The sequence below is a fragment of the Schistocerca piceifrons genome, chromosome 9 (assembly GCF_021461385.2).
Source record: "Schistocerca piceifrons isolate TAMUIC-IGC-003096 chromosome 9, iqSchPice1.1, whole genome shotgun sequence".
NCBI lineage: Eukaryota > Metazoa > Arthropoda > Insecta > Orthoptera > Acrididae > Schistocerca > Schistocerca piceifrons.
The window spans coordinates 184,113,691-184,133,955 of record NC_060146.1 but is presented as its reverse complement, the minus strand read 5'-3'; the positions used below and the strand labels follow the sequence as shown (position 1 = coordinate 184,133,955).

The following is a 20,265-nucleotide window of genomic DNA, read 5'->3' as shown; positions in this document are numbered from 1 at the left end:
TAGTACATGACATAAATTTCTGGTTGATATCTCTAGCAGTTGCTGAGAAAAAGGGGTCTTATGAGTCGAATTGATAAATAGACAGACAGATGGGCAGACAACGAAACCATTAAAAAAAAGTGACTTTCCTCGGAGAAAAATTCAGAAAAAACTGCTTTGCAGTCACGATGAAGCTCAGCCTGTTGATTCGACGAATTTAAATAAGGAAGACGATATCTGAGATCGACTCAGCAGCCACTGGTAACGGCAGCTCTTCACTGTGTACAAACGAGAAAAGAAAAGTTAACTCACAACACGTAGATTTGTACGTATTTTTAATAACAGGAAACCCTAGATACAACTTGACCAGCGAGAAACTGGGACGAGGAAAAATTAGAACCATACAGGACAGTGAAAAAGGAAAATTGACTCAGAACACGAAAATTTGGACGTAATTTAATAACACGAAACCTTTGAAACAACCCTGCCAACGATCATTTGGAACGAAAAAAATGAGAAACATACAGTACAGTGTAAATCCGCAAACAAGAGTGAAATAGGCTAAACTTAATAATGAAACAACAGCTGCTCGATTTTTAATGCGAAAGGTGAGCAGCCACACTCCAGAACCTGGGGCATCAATAACTAACTTGGGTTTCGAATATATTTCGTAAAATAGAGGGAGGACTTATCTGATGACATGATAGAAGAAGAAGCAGGAGTCTATAGGGAAGAGATAGGGGATCCAGTATTAGAATCGGATTTTAAAAGAGTTTTTGAAGACTCAAACTCAAATAAGGCAAAATGGTTCGATAACATTCCATCGCAATTTGTAAGATCATTGGGGGAAGTGGTAAAACAGCGATTATTCTTGTAGGTGTGTGGAATGTATGGAAGTGGTGATGTATCATAAAACTTACCGAAAAGCATCATCTGAATAACTCCGAAGATTGCAAGTGCTGACATTTTGAGAAATGTCGTGAGATTGGCTTTACAGCTCAGGTACCCAAGTTGTTGACAAGAATAATACAAATCACAATGGAAAAGAATACTGAAGATGCATTAGATAACGATCAGATAGGCTTTAGGAAAGGTAAAGGCGCGAGAGACGCAGTTCTGACATTGCGGTTGATAATGGAAGCAAAAGCACTCCGTCTTCAGGCCACAAGTGGCCCATCGGGACCATCCGACGGCGTGTCATCCTCAGCTGAGGATGCGGATAGGAGGGGCGTGTGGTCAGCACACCGCTCTGCCGGTCTTTGACCGGAGCCGACAGACACTATTCGGTCGAGTAGCTCCTCAATTGGAATCACGAGGCTGAGTGCACCCAGTAAAATGGCAACAGCGCACGACGGCCTGGATGGTGACCCATGCAAGTGCCGGCCACGCCCGACCGCGCTTAATTTCGGTGACCTCACGGGAACGGGGTATCCACTGCGGCAAGGCCGTTGCCCCTAATGGCAGCAAAACTGAAGAAAAACCAAGACGCGTTCATAGTATTTGTCGACCCGGACAATGTAAAATTGTTCAAGATGTTCTAAAGCCTGAGAAAATTGGGGTAACACATAGGGAAAGGCGAGTAATATACGACATGTACTAGAACCGAGGTGGGTTAATACCTTCACACTGAACGGGAATTACGTTTCAAAATAGGGCCGTGTAACTACAAGTTTGGGGAATAATATGGTGTATTGGAATCCAGAATATTTTTCAGGAAAAATATTGAGTGGCATTATCTTTGTCCAACAGAGCCGGCTGCAGGTTTGGCTAACATCTTCATCTCTGCAGGTTTGGCTAACATCTTTATCTATGTTCAAGTATGCATTTCCCATGGTATTCTCATGTTTTTATCCAATTCCTGTGGACCGAGATTTATTTTCAAAGAATATTCTTAAGAATTTATTTTATTTAGTAGCGATTCATCAAGAACATTCACACATTTAATCACACTATGTAAGCACGGAAGTAGTTGCCAGGGAGTAACTGATGATATCATAACCAAATTCCTTTTAACAAATGGGAATTTTATTCACTTTAATAGTGCCTAAAAGCATTTTTTATTAAAGAAACAAATTTAAAATTATAATCAGAAAGCGCCCTCTAAATATCAAAATTACAATTTATTCAGAGGCAGAAAGAAAGAAGTTTTGACTGTATGAGCTTTCGGGCAGAGAACCTTGCCGCCCCCTTTTGACACGGCCGTAGTTACGACCGCTCACAACAGCCTCTGAAAGACTACACTGGTGCAAATCTGCAACACACCAGATAACTTTAAACTAAGAGTTTTAACAATTTACACAAGCACACAAACTATGCACCCCCTGTAGGAGGGATGTAAATGGTACAAAACACTAACAATTAAAATATTAACCGTGCCACCAAAGGTGCAACCTGATTTTAACTTCTAAGAAAAGTCTTACGGTGAAAGGGTGGCAACTCTATATACAAAAATGATGATTTAAATAAATGCCCATGAAATGCAATCTTTTATTAAATTCTACAAGGTTGGCCAAACAATAGTTAAGATGCCCTGCAGTACACAGATACCACTTCTCAAGATCATAGGCTATAATATCAAGTTTCCAAAGATCAAAACATATTTTCAAGCAATAAATTCGTTAACACACCAAATCCGACAAACATGACAGAGCCAGCTACTAATGTACGGTAGATTGACAGGGAGATTACCGAACAACCCGAACCGCAGGTTGCTCTAACCCGCCTCTACTCCACAAGGGAAAAACTGACCACCCAATTTATAAACAACCACCTTCCCGCGGGTGGGCAAACGGAGAATAATGGTGGGACGACGCCAAAGCAAACAGCTGGTGACCTCGCCAAGAAAACAAGTACAATTTAACAATACTACATCAAACAAGATATCACCAATTACTTCTAATAAACTGATTTCTCGAGAAGACCTCGCGCAGCACCCCCAAATCGCTCTCCCGAACCGTCCGCTGCCAGCTGCTTCAACGGACGCAGGAAGGTGCGCCGATCTCCCGTCTCACGGCGTCGCAGTTCGCAGCAGCCAGACTGATGTTGTGGGTTGACTCCTGTTGCTCTCGTGTCGACCGCCAAGTCGCTACCCCTTCGCTATATGCCACGGCCAACTGGACTCAGGTGGCGACCTCACATGCGCCGACGCTCAGGCGGACAAGTCATCTTGTGTCTCAGTGCGCGACCGACCAACCGATCGATCCAACCGCCAATGACCACTGCCGGAGCAAACTCGAGCAGACTGGCGGCCTAACGCGCAGACTTAGATGCAGGAACTAAGCCCCGACCACGTGACCACGCTGAGTTCTCTTACTGGCGGAGAGGAAAGACTCTCATTTTGCCGGCTTTTAAGGTTGATCCGAACGACAGACATACTAGCACTCTGAACGACAGACAGACACTAACTGCCTAACAAATGCGGACGAGAGACAGACTAGCAAGCTGGGGACGAGAGACTGACCCAGACTGACTCACTGGCGAGTTTCTTTTTCTTTATTGTGATTTCATTCGCCTACCCCATATGGGCAGGGGAGGGCTGTCAGCGGCACAATCCGCCGCTCTTCAGCCGAGTGACATGAACTTAAAATAAGAATAAAATGGTACATACATAAGGCGATAAAGGGAAACTTAAAACAGAATAATGGGAGAAAATGGAGGTAAAAAATAGAGACTAACACCGAGACGTTCATGGAGTTAGTTAAAAAACACAGTTGGCGATTCTTCGAAACTCGGAGAAGACACTGAATGGACATGCACACGTTAAAAGTAGGCCACAGTAGTAAAAACACTCTGGAACAAACACACTTAAAACCCACTTGGATCACACACGACAAAGAATAAAACTGCCAGGCGGGACCTGCTGAGGGAAAGGGCAGGGAGGATGGAAAAGGAGGGGAGAGCAAGGGGCAGCAGGGGAAGTGGCGGGATGAGGGGCATCAGTGGGTATACGAAGAGGCAGGAAACACCTGGGGTGGGAGACGAACAGGGAAGACAGGGCAGGAGGGAGTGCAGAGACACTGAAAGGAGGCATAAGAGATGGAGGGGGTGTAGAAGGGGCAAGCCGCTCAGGAGGAGGGAGGGGGAGGAGAGAGGGCCCTCAGGAGGAGGCAGGAAGATGGGGTTAGAGTTGGTAGGAAGGGAAAAGCTCATCATCCAGGAGGGGTAGATGGGGGAAGTCGCATTGGGAAACGAGATGAAGGGTGTGGAGATGGAGAGAGGGTGGGACACAACAGTAAAGGCGCTGCAACTGGTTGGAGGTGGAGAGGAAGGGAGACACCAGGGGGTGAGGGGTACCAAGGTGGCGGACAATATATAGTGTGTGGATGTGTTCAAGGAAAAGGAGAAGGTGGGGGAAGGGGATGAGGTCGTAGAGGATGCGCATGGGGGACGGAAGACGGATGCGAAGCGCATGGCATTTGAGGATTTGGAGGGCGTTATAGAACCGGGGAGGGGCGGAAATCCAAGCTACGCTGCCATAACAGAGGATGGGGCGGATCAAGGATTTGTCACTGGCGAGCTCATAGCGCCCCTTAAATGTAGGTCAACAGGCAACCTTTCCCCTTTCCCACCAAAGCTGTGATTGCCACAGCGGCGCCACCGTCAGAAACTGAGGGCGACTACTTCACACTACGCACTGCGGCGCGCTCTTCAAAACCGGACTTTTTACCACAGCTCACCCTGTACGCTGTTCTGCTCTTCTGATTGCAGGCGCTGCGGAACCGCGCGAGGAAGGCGAAAGCGGCGCGGCGCCCCCTTCCGGCGGACATAAAGCCCGGCTCGGTGATCGAGAACCTGGCGCAGACCAGGCGGCTGGCCGAGACCGCGCTGGGGCCGCCCAACCTGCTGGGACCTGGCGGGGCGCCCACAACCACCGACGACGAGGAGCGGCCGACCAACACTGGCTCCGGCAGCCAGGTACAAACATACGACCAAAGGTGTCTGGACAATCGACCACTGGACGTCAGGGAAGGCGGACCCACCAGTGTAGAAGTGGGCTGGCCAGGAAACAATTGCTGAGGCTGCGTGGCACCCATAAGAAATGGGTGGCACCACGGTGGTTGAGCCACAGATGAAGTAAATGAAGTTACCTGTCGCTGGTAGCCATTCGGCTCCAGTATTCTCTACAGAAGGAAAGTCCTTGTTTGATGCAGAGAGATATGACCCTAAAATGTTCCATTCCCTGGCTGTGTCATGGGAGGAACATATGGCAAGCAGAGAAATACTCCCACACTACTTAGTTTTCGCAAGACCTAATGTTGATTCCCCTTGTCCACAAAGCCCTTATTCTTTGTGGAGAACATAGCAGACAAGTGTAGGAAGTGGCAGCCATGTCCAAAATGAAAAGTGAATCAGTTTTGATCGAAACAGCGTCCCCTGCACAGTCATGGAAGTTGTTCGCTTGTAACAAGTTGGGTGGCGTACCAATGACTCTCACTACCCACTGAGAGCTGCTCTTCCAATCTAATGAAGAGCTGCACACCAACCTGGAGTTATGGAGTGTACACTTTCTCCATAGGACAATAAATCACTACTGGTGTCTTCACCCAGGCACATGTCTTCACATTGCAATACTAGCCCCATTTGTACAGATAGTGGACGACTGCTGCATCCAAATGCTCCTTGTGTACTCCCCCCCTCTGTGCTAACCGTGAGATGCACCATTCTCCCAGCTCATCAAATTGCACCTTTTTCCAGAAAGAGAAGAAAAGACAAGAATATAAGACTTGGAACAACTAAGTTATTAAGAAACCATGAAGAAGGATGAGCGGTTGCTCCCAGCATGTTATATATCTCTCCTACAATGCGCCCTCATCGCTGGTCGACCACGATTGCCCCCTAATGGGCTCTTCTCTTGCTGCTTCCTCCACATCTACTTTCAGGCTTCCCACCCACCAGGGTCATTGGTTCCCACCTTCCAGCTGGTGACAAATCACCCTCCTCCGACGTCTCTCTCCAGGTGGACTTCTGCCAGTCTACAACTGGACACAATCAGTGGCCAAAGAGCAATGGGTAGCTGGTTGCAGAGCTTTGTGATCATCACCATTACCTGAAACTGATTCAGAGAAGCCCTACCGGTCACCAAATCCTCTAAGGAGAGGGAAGACAAGAAGTGATGCTCCAAGAAGAATGAGAGTCCGGTGCCCCTCACGCAACCACATCCCACCTGTTCCACTCCTACAGCTGAGGAAAGATTCTGGCGGCCTCTGAGGTCCCAGGTCGCACCACGCAATGGAATCCAGCATCTACAGGGTGGTGCACGAAATGTGCTACCATTATGTTTTGGAATATAAGCTTTATTGTCAATACAATCTGAAAGGATCATATACTACAATGAAGAGCCGTCCATGGAGATTTGTTCTAACTCAGCACCGGCTCAATATGCCCACCATTTTGTTTCCTAACTTCCTTCAAACGAACACTGAAGTTAGTGATTACCCTACAGCACATGTCTTCCGTAATTTCACTGAAACCTTGAAGAATAAGTATTCTGAGCTCCATTAAATTCCACAGCTTCTTGCTACTGCCTTGCCCTTCAACACACAGTGGTTCATGCAAGATGGAGCAAGGCCACATACTGCAAACACTGTGCTGGAGTTTTTACACGAGCATTTCGACATGCGGATCATTTCACTCAGGTTTCCAGGTCGCTTCAATGACGGACAAAATTGGCCCCCCAATAGTTTAGACCTCAATCCATGTGACTTTTTTCTTTGGGGATACCTAAAGGAAAAAACTTTTCCCGAAACGTCCACGTGATTTAATGGAGGTCAGAAGACTTATTCTTCAAGCTTGCAATGAAATTACGGAAGACATGTGGTGTAGGGTAATCACTAACTTCTGTGATCCTTTGAAGGAAGTTAGGAAACGAGATGGTGGACATCTTTAGCATGTGCTGAGTTAGAACAAATCCCCATGGACGGCTCTTCATTGTTCCTTTCAGATTGTATTGACAATAAAGTTTATATTCAAAATCAAATTGGTAACACATTTCGTGCGCCACAATGTATGTGTGATGATGTGGGGGCATGTGGCACTATGGCATAATTTGATCCCTTGGTCCATTCATGGCCTCATAGTACATGGACACATTACCAGTACATCAACAGCATTATTCTCCAGTGGAATTGTAACGGGTTTTTCCATCACTTGGCTGACCTACGACACCTTTTAAGCGCTTCTACAATGCCCTTCAGGAGGCTTGGTTCCCAGCAACGTGGACCCCTGCCCTTTGTGGATATGGGTGATACTACAAGAATGATGCCATCTGTAAAACAATTGTCAATTGTCAGTGGAGATGCAGCACCAGTGAGTGGCTCGGCCATGAGGACTGTATAACTTCGATCGTGGACTTCTCAAGGAATGTCACCAGCGTAAAAAAGCCATCAGGGACGTTTCGCCCATTCTAAAGTTGCCCCCGTCCGCTGTTGCTTACGTGGCTGTGAAGCGGAAATGCAAAAGAACGATCACAGCTGAACTAAGAGCAGGCAGAGCTCGTGTACTGACAGAAAGGATCCACTAACCATTGCGGAGAGGGACTGTAAAACGTCGCATGAACCCAGGGGTAGGAATCACATATGATCCCAAAATGAGATTTTCAATCTGCAGCGGAGTGTGCGCTGATATGAAACTTCCTGAAACTTCCGAGTTCGAGTCTCGGTCGGGCACACAGTTTTAATCTGCCAGGAAGTTTCAATCACATATGAGCTCCAAATTGCTACCAACGGTTCAGCTAGCACAAGGTGGCTGGCCATTTGAGAGAACGGTGCACAGTGGTCGGGCATATCCCAGTACAGGTAATCTGCTGGTCAGGGCTGGTGAGTGGACATCCTTTGCTGGCGTTCAATGAGGACAGGAAATTTGGGCAGCTACAGAGAATGTATTTTAGGAAATGGGGTACATGAGTATAGCCTAGGGTAGGAAATTACCATGTGTTGCCAGCCCAGGAGGTAGAACTAACTAAAGAAAGTGGGCAATGAGGCAGGTGGCGGTGCATGGTAAGCTCCGTTGGTGGCTTGTCATGGAGTGAAGAATAAGAGGTTGTGCCTCCCAAGAAAGATACCTGTTCTACTCGAGGTCTGATAACAAGAGAGAGGAGAAACTGAGTCCTGCTCTCCAGAACCCTCCAGCGTCCACAAACTTGCCCCTCCTCTCACGGACGCTATCGGCTGAATTCGCTAGCAAACGTCAGTAGAAGGTTGACCACACATATTGTCAGCAGCTTTTACGGGAAAAACTGCCTCAAGTCACATAGGCACAGCCCGAAGCTTCTCTGGGAGAAAACCTGTCAAGATCTGCTGGGTCTTTGGAGATAATCTCTTGTTAAACAATCCCCTAAAATATTCCCTTACTCGCTGCTAACCAGTACATACTCATAAGCCAGAAATAACAGTACTCCGTACTAAGCGACATTTATGTTCATGTAAAGAGTGGCACCACTGGATAGTGAATGACTAGGAAGGAGTGATTTGGTGTGCTGAATCACGCTATGCGCTGTGGCAAACCAATAGAGACTTGGATTTTGCGAATGCATGGAGAAGATTTCCTACCATCAGGCGTAGTGTCATTAGTGAGCTACAGAGGAGATGCTGATATAGTACGAATGTGTTTTTTCGTGGCTAAAGTGAGGCCACCATTCCACGCTTAAGAAACACCCAAATGTGGGAGTATAGAACACAGTTTACCGGACTGTGTGTCGTGTACCAGAGAGGAATAGTTCGGAGACGATGACCTGACAATAAAATGGCATCTGTGAGGCAATGTTTTGTGGGCATAACTATCCTGAAATGGACAGGCCTGACCAGATTCTTGATCGGAACCCAGTGGATCACTTTCAGGATGCATTAGGAGTTCGAACTAGACTCCAGCATCCAACATCACTACCTGTGGTTTCGGCTCTTGAGGAAGAATTGGCTATCAATCTTCCAGAGACATACAGGCACCGTATTCAAAGTGTCTGCATCAGAACTGAAGCACCTCTTAATGGGAATGGCGGCCATATCCCACAACAATTTGGACTAATAGTTGTCCAGATACTTTTGATCAGGTAGTGTATCTCAAAAGTTGTGTGTTTCACAGAGGAGGAGCTTTGAGTAAAACCATCACTCAGTTACTTTGCACAGTGTTTTGACTTTATAAGGCTCAAATTTTGACAGCCTCATTAACAAGTCTGTTACATAATGCAGTAAGAAATATACTTTCTGTCTTTAATACTTAAGGTACTCATTTTTCTAAGAATTAGACTCAATAAGGGGAAACGTACAAAAAGTCGAATATAATGAGCATGTTTTAAAAAGATACCCAACATCAAAATTTCTTCTTTGTAGCCACTGTCTGCAGAGTTCACAATAACATTGATAAGCAGTAAAAATAGCAGCAATGTTTGGGTTTCTGACATACTATAAAGTAATGTTAACATATACACATGTTCACCTAGGACTTGATTCAAAGTTGCTACACACTTTCGCATTAAGCTTACACGACATTCACATGCTTGGCAAAACACAGCATCTACAGTGTGGTCCATTGATAGTGACCGGGCCAAATATCTCACGAAATAAGCATCAAACGAAAAAACTACAAACAACGAAACTTGTCTAGCTTGAAGGGGGAAACCAGATGGAGCTACGGTTGGCCCGCTAGATGCCACTGCCATGGGTCAAACGGATATCAACCGCGTTTTTTTAAATAGGCACCCCCATTTTTATTACATATTCGTGTAGTACGTAAAGAAATATGAATGTTTGAGTTGGACCACTTTTTTCGATTTGTGATAGATGTCGCTGTAACAGTCACAAACGTATAAGTACGTGGTATCACGTAACATTCCGCCAGTGTGGACGGTATTTGTTTCGTGATACATTACCCGTGTTAAAATGGACCGTTTACCAACTGCGGGAAAGGTCGATATCGTGATGATGAATGGCTATTGTGATAAAATGCCCAACGGACGGGTGCTATGTATGCTGCTCTGTATCGTGGACGACATCACCCTAGTGTCCGGACCATTCGCCTGATATTTTACGTTATTTAGGGGAACAGGAAGTGTTCAGCCACATGTGAAACGTCTACCACGACCTGCAACAAATGATGGTGCCCAAGTAGGTGTTTTAGCTCCTGTTGCGGCTAATCCGCACATCAGTAGCAGACAAATTGCGCGAGAATCGGGAATCTCAAAAACGTCGGTGTTGAGAATGCCACATCAACATAGATTGCACCCGTACCATATTTATATGCACCAGGAATTGCATGGCGATGACTTTCAACGTCGTGTACAGTTCTGCCACTGGGCACAACAGAAATTAGGGGACGATGACAGATTTTTTGCACGCGTTCTGTTTAGCGACGAAGCGTCATTCACCAACAGCGGTAACGTAAACCGGCATAATACGCACTATTGGGCAACGGAAAGTCCACGATGGCTGCGACAAGTGGAACATCAGCGACCTTGGCAGGTTAATGTGTGGTGCGGCATTATGGGAGGAAGAATAATTGCCCCCATTTTATCGATGGCAATCTAAATGGTGCAGTGTATGCTGATTTCCTACGTAATGTTCCACTGATGTTACTACAAGATGTTTCACTGCATGACAGAATGGCGATGTACTTCCAACATGATGGATGTGCGGCACATAGCTCGCATGCGGTTGAAGCGGCATTGAATAGCACATTTCATGACAGGTGGATTGGTCGTCGAAGCACCATACCATGGCCCGCTCGTTCACTGGATCTGACGTCCTCAGATTTCTTTCTGTGGGGAAAGTTGAAGGATATATGCTACCGTGATCCATCGACAACGCCTGACAACATGCGTTAACGCATTGTCAATGCATGTGCGAACATTACGGAAGGAGAACTACTCTTTGTTGATAGGAATGTCTTTACATATATTGTCAAATGCGTTGAGGTTGACGGACATCATTTTGAGCATTTTTTGCATTAATGTGGTATTTACAGGTAATCACGCTGTAACAGCATGCGTTCACAGAAATGAAAAGTTCACAAAGGTACATTTATCACATTGGAACAACCGAAATAAATTTTCAAATGTACCTACGTTCTGTATTTTAATTTGAAAAACCTACCTATTAGCAACTGTTCGTCTAAAATTGTGAGCCATTTGTTCGTGACTATTACAGCGCCATGTATCACAAAGTGAAAAAAGTGCTCCAACTAAAATATTCATATTTCTTTACGTAGTAGACGAATATGTAATAAAAAATGGGGGTTCCTACTTAAAAAACCGCAGTTGATATCCGTTTGACCTATGGAAGCGCCATCTAGCGCGCCAACCATAGTGCCATTTGGTTTCCCGCTTCAAGCTAGACGAGTTTCGTTGTTTGTAGTTTTTTCGTTTGACGTTTATTTCGTGAGATATTTGGCCCGGTCACGATCAGTGGACCACACTGTATATCTACGTAGAGGAGTGATGAGAGATATCACTTATGCTCTTTACATCGAGTCGATAATTCCTTTGTTATGGACGTTTCATTTACATAATATTATTGCTATTTGATGGACTTATCTTGCAGGCTGCACATTAGATTAATAACAGCCAGTATGGAGACTAACAGTAGTCTTAATATTATTGTTTCCTTACGTTAACAATTACCACTGTGTGTCGTAGGAGGATGAGGACTACAAGGATGTGTCCCCCGGCTATGAGGACTGCTGCCACGTCATCCCCAACGACCGCTCTGCCGAGTTCATCCTTGCCACTGTCGCTGAGGAGACCACGTAAGCTTACCTCCAATTCCATACCTTGGTTTTCCTTGTCTGTATGATTTCGAGTACACAAGTGAGAAACGCGTTCACTCTATCGGGAGAACTTTTCTACGGTGGCGGCGTCTAGGAAAGGATGTGATGTCAGTACTCGTGGCTCTCTCAATCAGAAGAATCTATTTCGGTGACACAACAGCCAAGGAGACGTGAGCAACACCTAAGGTGACTCTTCTTTGGTGCGTGGATGGAATGCGGGTGGTGAAAGACAGCCCTACCGTATACCTTTACTAGTCTATGTTCTTGGCCTCCCACTCTTATTTTCCTCTCTTGTTTGTACAGGGTGTATCAAAAATAATCATCCTATTTGGCACATCTATTTATCTGAAACTAATAAACACATACAATGAATTTTGTTTTTTGATGAACGGATTTTTTTTTTTTTTTACCTTTCCATGGGTGTTCAATATGCTCCCCTTGAAATGCACAACATATGTCAATGCAGTATTCAAATTGTTCCCACAGTGCAGAGAGCAGGTCTTGAGTTGCAGTTTCCACAGCTGCTGTTATGCGATGTCTCAGTTCATTCATTATTGTTGGTAATGGAAGCACATAAACAGAGTCTTTCATAAAGCCCCACAAGATATAATCAAATACAGTCAATTCCGGTGGCCTTGGAAACCACTCATGTAAGGCTGAAACATTTGGTCCAGTGCGATTGATCCTGCGTTCAGTAATCCTTTGATTTAAAAATTCCCGGACTTCCAAATGCCAGTGTGGAGGTGCCCCATCCTTTTCGTAAATGAAGTCGTTCGAATCAGTCTCCAACGGTGGGAAAAGAAAGTTCTCCAGCACATCGAGAAATGTGCTTCTTGTATCAGTGTTTTCAGCAAGGAAAAATGAACCATACACCGCTTCCTATGAAGCTGCACAAAACACATTAAATTCTGGAGAGTCCCTCTCATGTTGTGGAACTTCATATGGTTGTTCCGTACTCCTTGTTCTCACATGGTGACGGTTCACCTTTCCATTTGAATGAAAAGTTGTCCCGTCACTAAATACTAAGTGTGGAAGAAAACTGTCATCCTCCATATTTCCAAGAACGAAATTACAAAACTCCACGTTGTTGTTTGTCACATTCAGAAAGAGCTTCAAGTAGCTGAATTTTGTATTGCTTCATGTGTAAACGTCAGCACAAAACACGCCAGGTGGAGATCGGGGGCATTTTAAGCTGTCGAGCTGCACTGCGAACAGATTTCTGCGGACTATTTGTGAAACTATGGAGGATGCATTCGACGCCTGTGTCAGACACTCGGGGATGGTCCGGCGATTTGCCTTTACGCAAACAACCTGTTTCTCAGAGTTGTTCATGCCATTGTCTAATGCTCTGTGCTGTTGGCGGATCCAAATCGTACCTAGTACGACAGTCACGCTGGACAGTTGCTACTGACCACACTGCGCAAAACGTAGAACACAAAACACTTTCTGTTGTCCCGACACTATCTTTACTGGAACTGAAGTGGGCGCATACTGCTGCTACCGTCCACAGCTCGTAGCTGAGCGTGTTCGGTCAGATGGTTTAGCTACCCTCTGTAATAAAAAAAACTGAGTGAACGGATCAACGAACAAAGTGCACGGATGTCATCGGCCGTCCGCCACGAACAAATTCAACAAAAAATCTAGGACAAAATGCGATCAAGAAATAAAAAGTGGTTAGCGTTGCTGCCTCTAGATCACGGGGTCCCAGGTTCGATTCCCGGTCTGGGTGGAGATTTTCTCTGCCCAAGGACTGGGTGTTTTTGTTGTCCTCATCATTTCATCATTATCGTCATTCGTAACGGTGTCTACATTGGATTCTGAAAAAAAAAATGGACTGTGTAAAACTTGGGACTTAGTACGGGCGCTGATGACTGCGCAATTGAGCGCCCCACAAACCAAATATCAACAAATATCACTGCTGCTACCAAGCGGTAACCATTTAAAAGTCGAGAGTTTTCTCTATCCAACAATACGGTGTTCACGCACAAATCTCAAATAACATAACAGTTATTATTTTTTGAAATCAGGTGATTCTTTTTGATACACACCTATATTACGCATCCTTCTTCAGTAGCTTGTCACAGGACAGTTTTTTTGCAAATCTGCTCCGTGACCAATTAATATTCCAAATCAGACTACCCAAACTAATCCAAATTAGCTGCGATACTTCAAAGTACGGGTACAACTGAATTAAACACCAATGATTGCAAATCTGATCCATATTACTCTATTGTATTTCTGCAATGAAAGAGACGTGTTATGTTTTTCTGTACACTGGATCAGTTGCCCAACTGTGGAAAAGAGAAGGACGCAAGGGTAAATCAGCAAGCTAGGCGTATAATTGTTCTATCTGAAAGCCTGAGGCCTGAGAGACAGGTACAATGGATGGACCGGCCCTGTCAGAGGCAGTGTAAGAACCACGCAGAGGGGCAAGGAAAGCATTTGGCAGATTGTAAACGACCATTCTGCCACAGTGGTGGGCTCAATCCGATAACTGTGCGGCGCATTAAGCCACGCCAAACATATACTTTCGGGCTGTCCCTTGTCAGCTGTACCACGATATATGGGTTCTGCGACCTCCAGACCCTGACATCGTACCTTTTTACATCCCCAAACATGTGGAAGTCGCTTCTGGAACCTGGTAGGTAGGTAGTCTGAGAGTGCACAGGATAAGGTTACGATTGTGGATGGGGCCGTAAACAGTTACTGTGAGTTGCACAATCAAACACACAACTATATTTTTCTGAGAACCACTTATTTACACATTACTTTAAAACATCACAATTAGACAATACGGCTGCAACTAGTTAAAGAAAACTTGAGATGCTTTCCGGCTGAAGGCCCAAAACCACACCAAAAACAAGAACGGATGAAGGCCTGGGTTAGAAATCAAACGCAATAAAAAATAGAGGGTAAAAAAATTAGAAAAAGGTATGCAATTGAGAACAATTAGCGGCTGAAGGCCTACACTACATGTCTGAAAGACAACTACAATTTAAACACATTAATAAACCATTTCTTCTAACCAAGAAATTTCCTTTTACATTTACATCAGAACGGCCGAAAGCCTAATTAAAGAAATACTAACTTGTTGCGCGGCTGAAGGCAACAACAAATTTGAAACAACGGCTGAAAACCTGAACAACAAGTCAGACAAACAATTTAAAATAAGCCCCTTCCTCCTTATAAAATTTTTTCCTTTAAAGAATACACACGGCTGAAGGCCTTATTAAAAGGGGTTCACGTAAACCCCCAGCTGATGGTCACTCATAACACATCGAGCAACTAACGGCTTAGGGCCTGGATTACAAACAATTTCAGGTAGAAAAAATTTTAAGGAAAATTTTTTTATATAAAATCAATCTTCAAAAATTTAACATGGGTGGAGGCCTTTATGTAAAATTTAAAAAGAACTGGATTAATACACGGCCAAAGGCCTCACACAGTACTTCAAACTAAAATGAAAATCACAATCTAAAACAAACAGAACAAGCGGTGCTCAGAAATGTTCCAAGGGTCGGCCTGAAAAGGTAGCCCAAACATAAGATCAGGTGAGACAGGCAGCCAAGACTTGAAGTTAAATAATCGAATGGCAACCCAAACTAGGGACAGTGCAAGGACCGACAAACAATTTAACCAATTCCCTTCCGTCCGACGAACGGCACAACGATGGAAAATATCGGCCAAGGACGAGGATACGAACAACACTACATCTTTAGAAACTGGTGCCTAAAAACAGCCAGGGGAACAATAACCACTCTAAGCAAAATATGAACCAAACACTTGAAAGGCTGTCGAACTACACGCCATGCTGGACAGCATCAACACGACGAGGAAAGGCACACTTCCGGAAAACTACGCTAGCGACCACGGCACGTAACTGGGGCGTTAACAGCCACAGGACAGAAAATACCGCTGGTGTACTTGTCTGGCAAGTAACAGCCAATTTAATAATTAATCACAATATTGGAAGACGGCTGCAAGATTTCGCCGATTCCAACACATCATACGTTGCTGTTAGCCCGAGCAGCCCTGGGAGCGACAACGTGCAAATTAACGAAGAGATGTCACAACAGCAGAGGTCTCATAACAGGTTAACTGATCACTCAACTTCAGCGTGCAGGTTCGGTGGGCAACGAACTCTGTCGGTCTCGCAGCTAGCGCCTCACGATCCGACAGCGTGTGCACGCCGCCAGCGGTCCCGGCCTAGCCACACGTTGTGGAGACTTCCTCGCTGCTCCATCACAACCGACTGACCACCATACACACCACCATCGCCCAGAAACACTAGCGGTCACACCAAAGATAGTACGACAGTACTAGTATCGATAAGCGCTGCTGCTGCCACTCAAGGAGGCAAGCCAGCGACTTCGTTATACGCCAGTAAGTGAGGAAGAAACAAGACGGCACTCGGTGTGACAAAATGCCAAAGAAGAAACGGCATGAACGCGAGCTGCACAGGGGCGAGCTTCACGAGAAAAACAAACTTTCTTAAGGTAGTCACTGATTGCATCGATTCATTGCAGGAAACACAGCACGTCTGGGTCTGTCACCTGCCAGCAACACCGGCAGGAGCTGCACTTTACATGCTTGGAAATGCAGCAAGGTTGTGTAAAATCCTCGCCACAGTGCTCTGACGTATGCCTGTTTCTCTGGAAATACAACGCGTCGATATCCTCGGACTGCTTTGAAGATCTGTGCACAAGATACGAGCAGCGTCCTCATTAGAAGGATACTGCTTGCTGCCCTGTCACAAAAACCCCCAGGGTCTTCAAAATTTTCAGACCATCCTTTGATGCACTTCACATCAAAAGAAACCAGGTACTATCAGAACGCCTTTCAGAGTGTATCTGTATAAGCTCCCCGTAACAAACTTCACGCCGTATCTATCATTGTCACTTAGAAATAAATTTTCAGGATCAGGGAAGAATATTATGTGTACTCTGTATTTTATCTGGACTGATTTTAGGTGGACATAGTTACTTAACACCAATGGAAATCCTCTAAAACCCTAGCCAGTAGAGGCCAACCGCTTTTCACCTTGCTGCCGTATCAAAGATTCTCTAAAATGGATAGGGGACGGATGAAGGAATGGAATCACCTGTCTTCGGTTCAGGGCGGCGGGAGTGCTGAGCAACACTGCCGCGGGAGGCGGCAGCAACAACGTGGGGCGCCCCGGGGGCGGAGGCGTTGGGGCGGAAGCGGCGGATGCGGCGGCGGTGGTCGTGCCGGAGGCGAACGGCAACAACGACTCTGGCTACGCCGCCTCCACCCTCGACGAGGCGACCACCACCACGACCACGACCACGTCTGGCGCCGCCTCCTCTCACGTCCACGAGTCGAGTCCAAGACCCAAGGTGAGTCCCCCACTTCTCTAGTCAACTAAACCAGCTTGTGGTCACAGCCCACTCACAGTCTGTGAGAAAATCAATTTTGTCTCTTCATCTTTATTTTTTTAATCACTGAGTCAGACATTGGATTACTGACAGACTATTAGATCAATGAGAGGCTGTCCTCTATTCGTCTTTCTAATATGCTGCCTGTCAAAAAAAAAAAAAAATGGGAAGTACCCAGAACACACGGTTGGATGTCAATACTACACGTATGTGCACATCATTATCATGTTGTTACAGTTTCAGTTATTTGTGACAGAATGCGTTAGTGTTCCTACTCTCGTCACGATGCTTTGTAGGATATACAAGGGACGTGAACAGCGTCGCATTTTGGGTGATGCCGTGCACCTGACAGAGTCTGAAATGAGCCTTATTCTCGGTCTCCATTCGGCGACCTAACTGAATCGTGTGATATCCATATTTGAGAAATCAGATGTGACTGTCGATGCTGGACTGTATAGCAACCTGAGGGCAGGCATTCTCGTCATCAAGATTCTAGCCTACCACGCCTGACCACCACACGTGAGGATCACCGTATTGTGCACGAAGCAGATTGTAGCTCATCCCCTTTTGCCCCTGCCATCGGAGACCAAGCAGTGGGCTCCCTTCAACATTCTGCATCAGCCTGCACCGTTGGTTGTCCCTAGCAGCGGGTGGACTGGAAATTACACTCCCATGCATAAACTCCGTCCGAGCAGGCCTTGCCAGGCCCAGTGGTACCGACCGGCCGCCGTGTCATCCTCAGACCACAGGCGTCACTGGATGCGTATATGAAGGGGCATGTGCTCTACATCTACATCTACATCTACATTTATACTCCGCAAGCCACCCGTGTGGCGGTGGGCTCTTTACGTTCCACTGTCATTACCACCGTTTACTGTTCTAGTCGCGCATGGTTCGCGGGAAGAACGACTGCCGGAAAGCCTCTGTGTGCGCTCGAATCTCTCTAATTCGTGATCTCCTCGGGAGGTATAAGTAGGGGGAAGCAATATATTCGATACCTCATCCAGAAACTCACCCTCTCGAAACCTGGCGAGCAAGCTACACCGCGATGCAGAGCGCCTCTCTTACAGAGCCTGCCACTTGAGTTTGTTAAACATCTCCGTAACGCTATCACGGTTACCAAATAACCCTGTGACGAAACGCACCGCTCTTCTTTGGATCTTCTCTATCTCTTCTGTCAACCCGATCTAGTACGGATCCCACACTGATGAGCAATACTCAAGAATAGGTCGAACGAGTGTTTTGTAAGTCACCTCCTTTGTCGATGGACTACATTTTCTGAGGACTCTCCCAATGAATCTCATCCTGGCACCTGCCTTACCAACAATTAATTTTACATGATCATTCCACTTCAGATCGTTCCGTACGCATACTCCCAGATATTTTACAGAAGTAACTGCTACCAGTGTTTGTTCCGCTATCTTATAATCATACAATAAAGGATCCTTCTTTCTATGTATTCGCAATACATTACATTTGTCTATGTTTAGGGTCAGTTGCCACTCCCTGCACCAAGTGCCTATCCGCTGCCAATCTTCCTGCATTTCGTTGCAATTTTCTAATGCTGCAACTTCCCTGTATACTTCACCACCATCCGTGAAAAGCCGCATGGAACTTCCAATACTATCTGCTAGGTTATTTATATATATTGTGAAAGGCAATTTTCCCATAACACTCCCCTGTGGTACGCCAGTGGTCACTTTAACGTCTATATACGTCTCTCCTTTAAGAACAACATGCTGTGTTCTGTTTGCTAAAAACTCTTCAATCCAGCCACACAGTTGGTCTGATATTCCGTAGGCTCTTACGTTGTTTATCAGGCGACAGTGTGGAACTGTATCGAACGCCTTCCGGAAGGCAAGGAAAATGGCATCTACCTGGGAGCCTGTATCTAATATTTTCTGGGTCTCATGAACAAATAAAGCGAGTTGGGTATCACACGATCGCTGTTTCCGGCCGTAAGTCAGTTTACGAGAACGGAGCCGCTACTTCTCAATCAAGTAGCTCCTCAGTTTGCCTCACAAGGGCTGAGTGCACCCCGCTTGCCAACAGCGCTCGGCAGACTGAATAGTCACCCATCCTAGTGCTAGCCCAGTCTGACGGGAACCGGTGTTACCGCTGCGGCAAGGCCGTGGGCTCTCCCATGCATAGTCTACCATTAATATGACAACACAGTCGGCTGCCGCATCCAGGAGGCATGAACTATTGATGAATGGTGTCGCAATATCTCCAGCGTTGTCTTCAGAGATGTATCACAGTTCTGTACTACCTCGTATGACCATTTCCAGCGAGTGCTGCGGCCGTCAGTGAGCCATTTCTACTCCGGCCGTGTTTTCGCTTGTGATGCTGAGAGTCATGCAGCTGTGGGAGGAAGAGTGGCACAGACAGTAAGCAGTGCTCGTTGAAGCCAATTACAGGGCCTCATACCGGGCACTGTGGAGGAATGAAGTGATTCTGACCCTCTTCGAAATGGGCACTTTTCCCTAACACTTGACCTCACACGCTAGAGAGAGTAATCAACATAACCCTCGTTTCAGCCGAATGCTTCTTATTCTGAAGATGGGGGAGAAGCAAATTTGGGCGGGGATCTGCCCATTATATTACCTGCTGATGATACTGTGGTAAGGTTTTATGAATTTTGTATAGTGTGCAGATTCCAACTTAGGCTTTTAGACTGGAGATTTTAGTGTCTTTCAAAGTGGATGCCTCATCATCAGTTAGCTACTGCTCAAATGCTTTAACTTTTTCCACTTACCTCCTTCTATTACAAGTTTTAGAGCTGAAACATGTATGAGTATCGTATTTGTGTGTGTGTGTGTGTGTGTGTGTGTCTGGGTGTGTGTGTGTGTGTGTGTGTGTGTGTGTGTGTGTGTGTGTGTGTGTGTGCGTGTGTGTGTGTGTGTGTGTGTGTGTGTGTGTGTGTGTGTGTCTGTGTGTGTTGTATGTATTTGTGCGTATTAAGAACTTTCTGAACTGCATTTGAAGTTTGATAGTTCTAACACTTTCATCTACATTCACCATGACCTTGCCGTCATGTGCCCAAAACACATCAGAATCATCTTGTCGCGGTCTCTCCTCATTTACTAGTGCGTGTCTCATATTGTTACGAAATACGACGTAACTCGAAACTACAAGA

At 45.7% G+C, this 20,265-nt stretch overlaps 1 protein-coding gene across 1 annotated transcript in view; it reads left to right on the top strand.

The window, feature by feature from the left end:
* Positions 1–20,265, top strand: part of LOC124717306 (dopamine D2-like receptor) — a 168,887-nt gene that overhangs the window by 123,058 nt on the left and 25,564 nt on the right. The window contains exons 3-5 of the mRNA XM_047244132.1: positions 4,687–4,893; positions 11,603–11,712; positions 12,535–12,537. Coding sequence (XP_047100088.1) covers positions 4,687–4,893; positions 11,603–11,712; positions 12,535–12,537 — 320 coding nt within the window. The remainder of the gene's footprint in view (positions 1–4,686; positions 4,894–11,602; positions 11,713–12,534; positions 12,538–20,265) is intronic.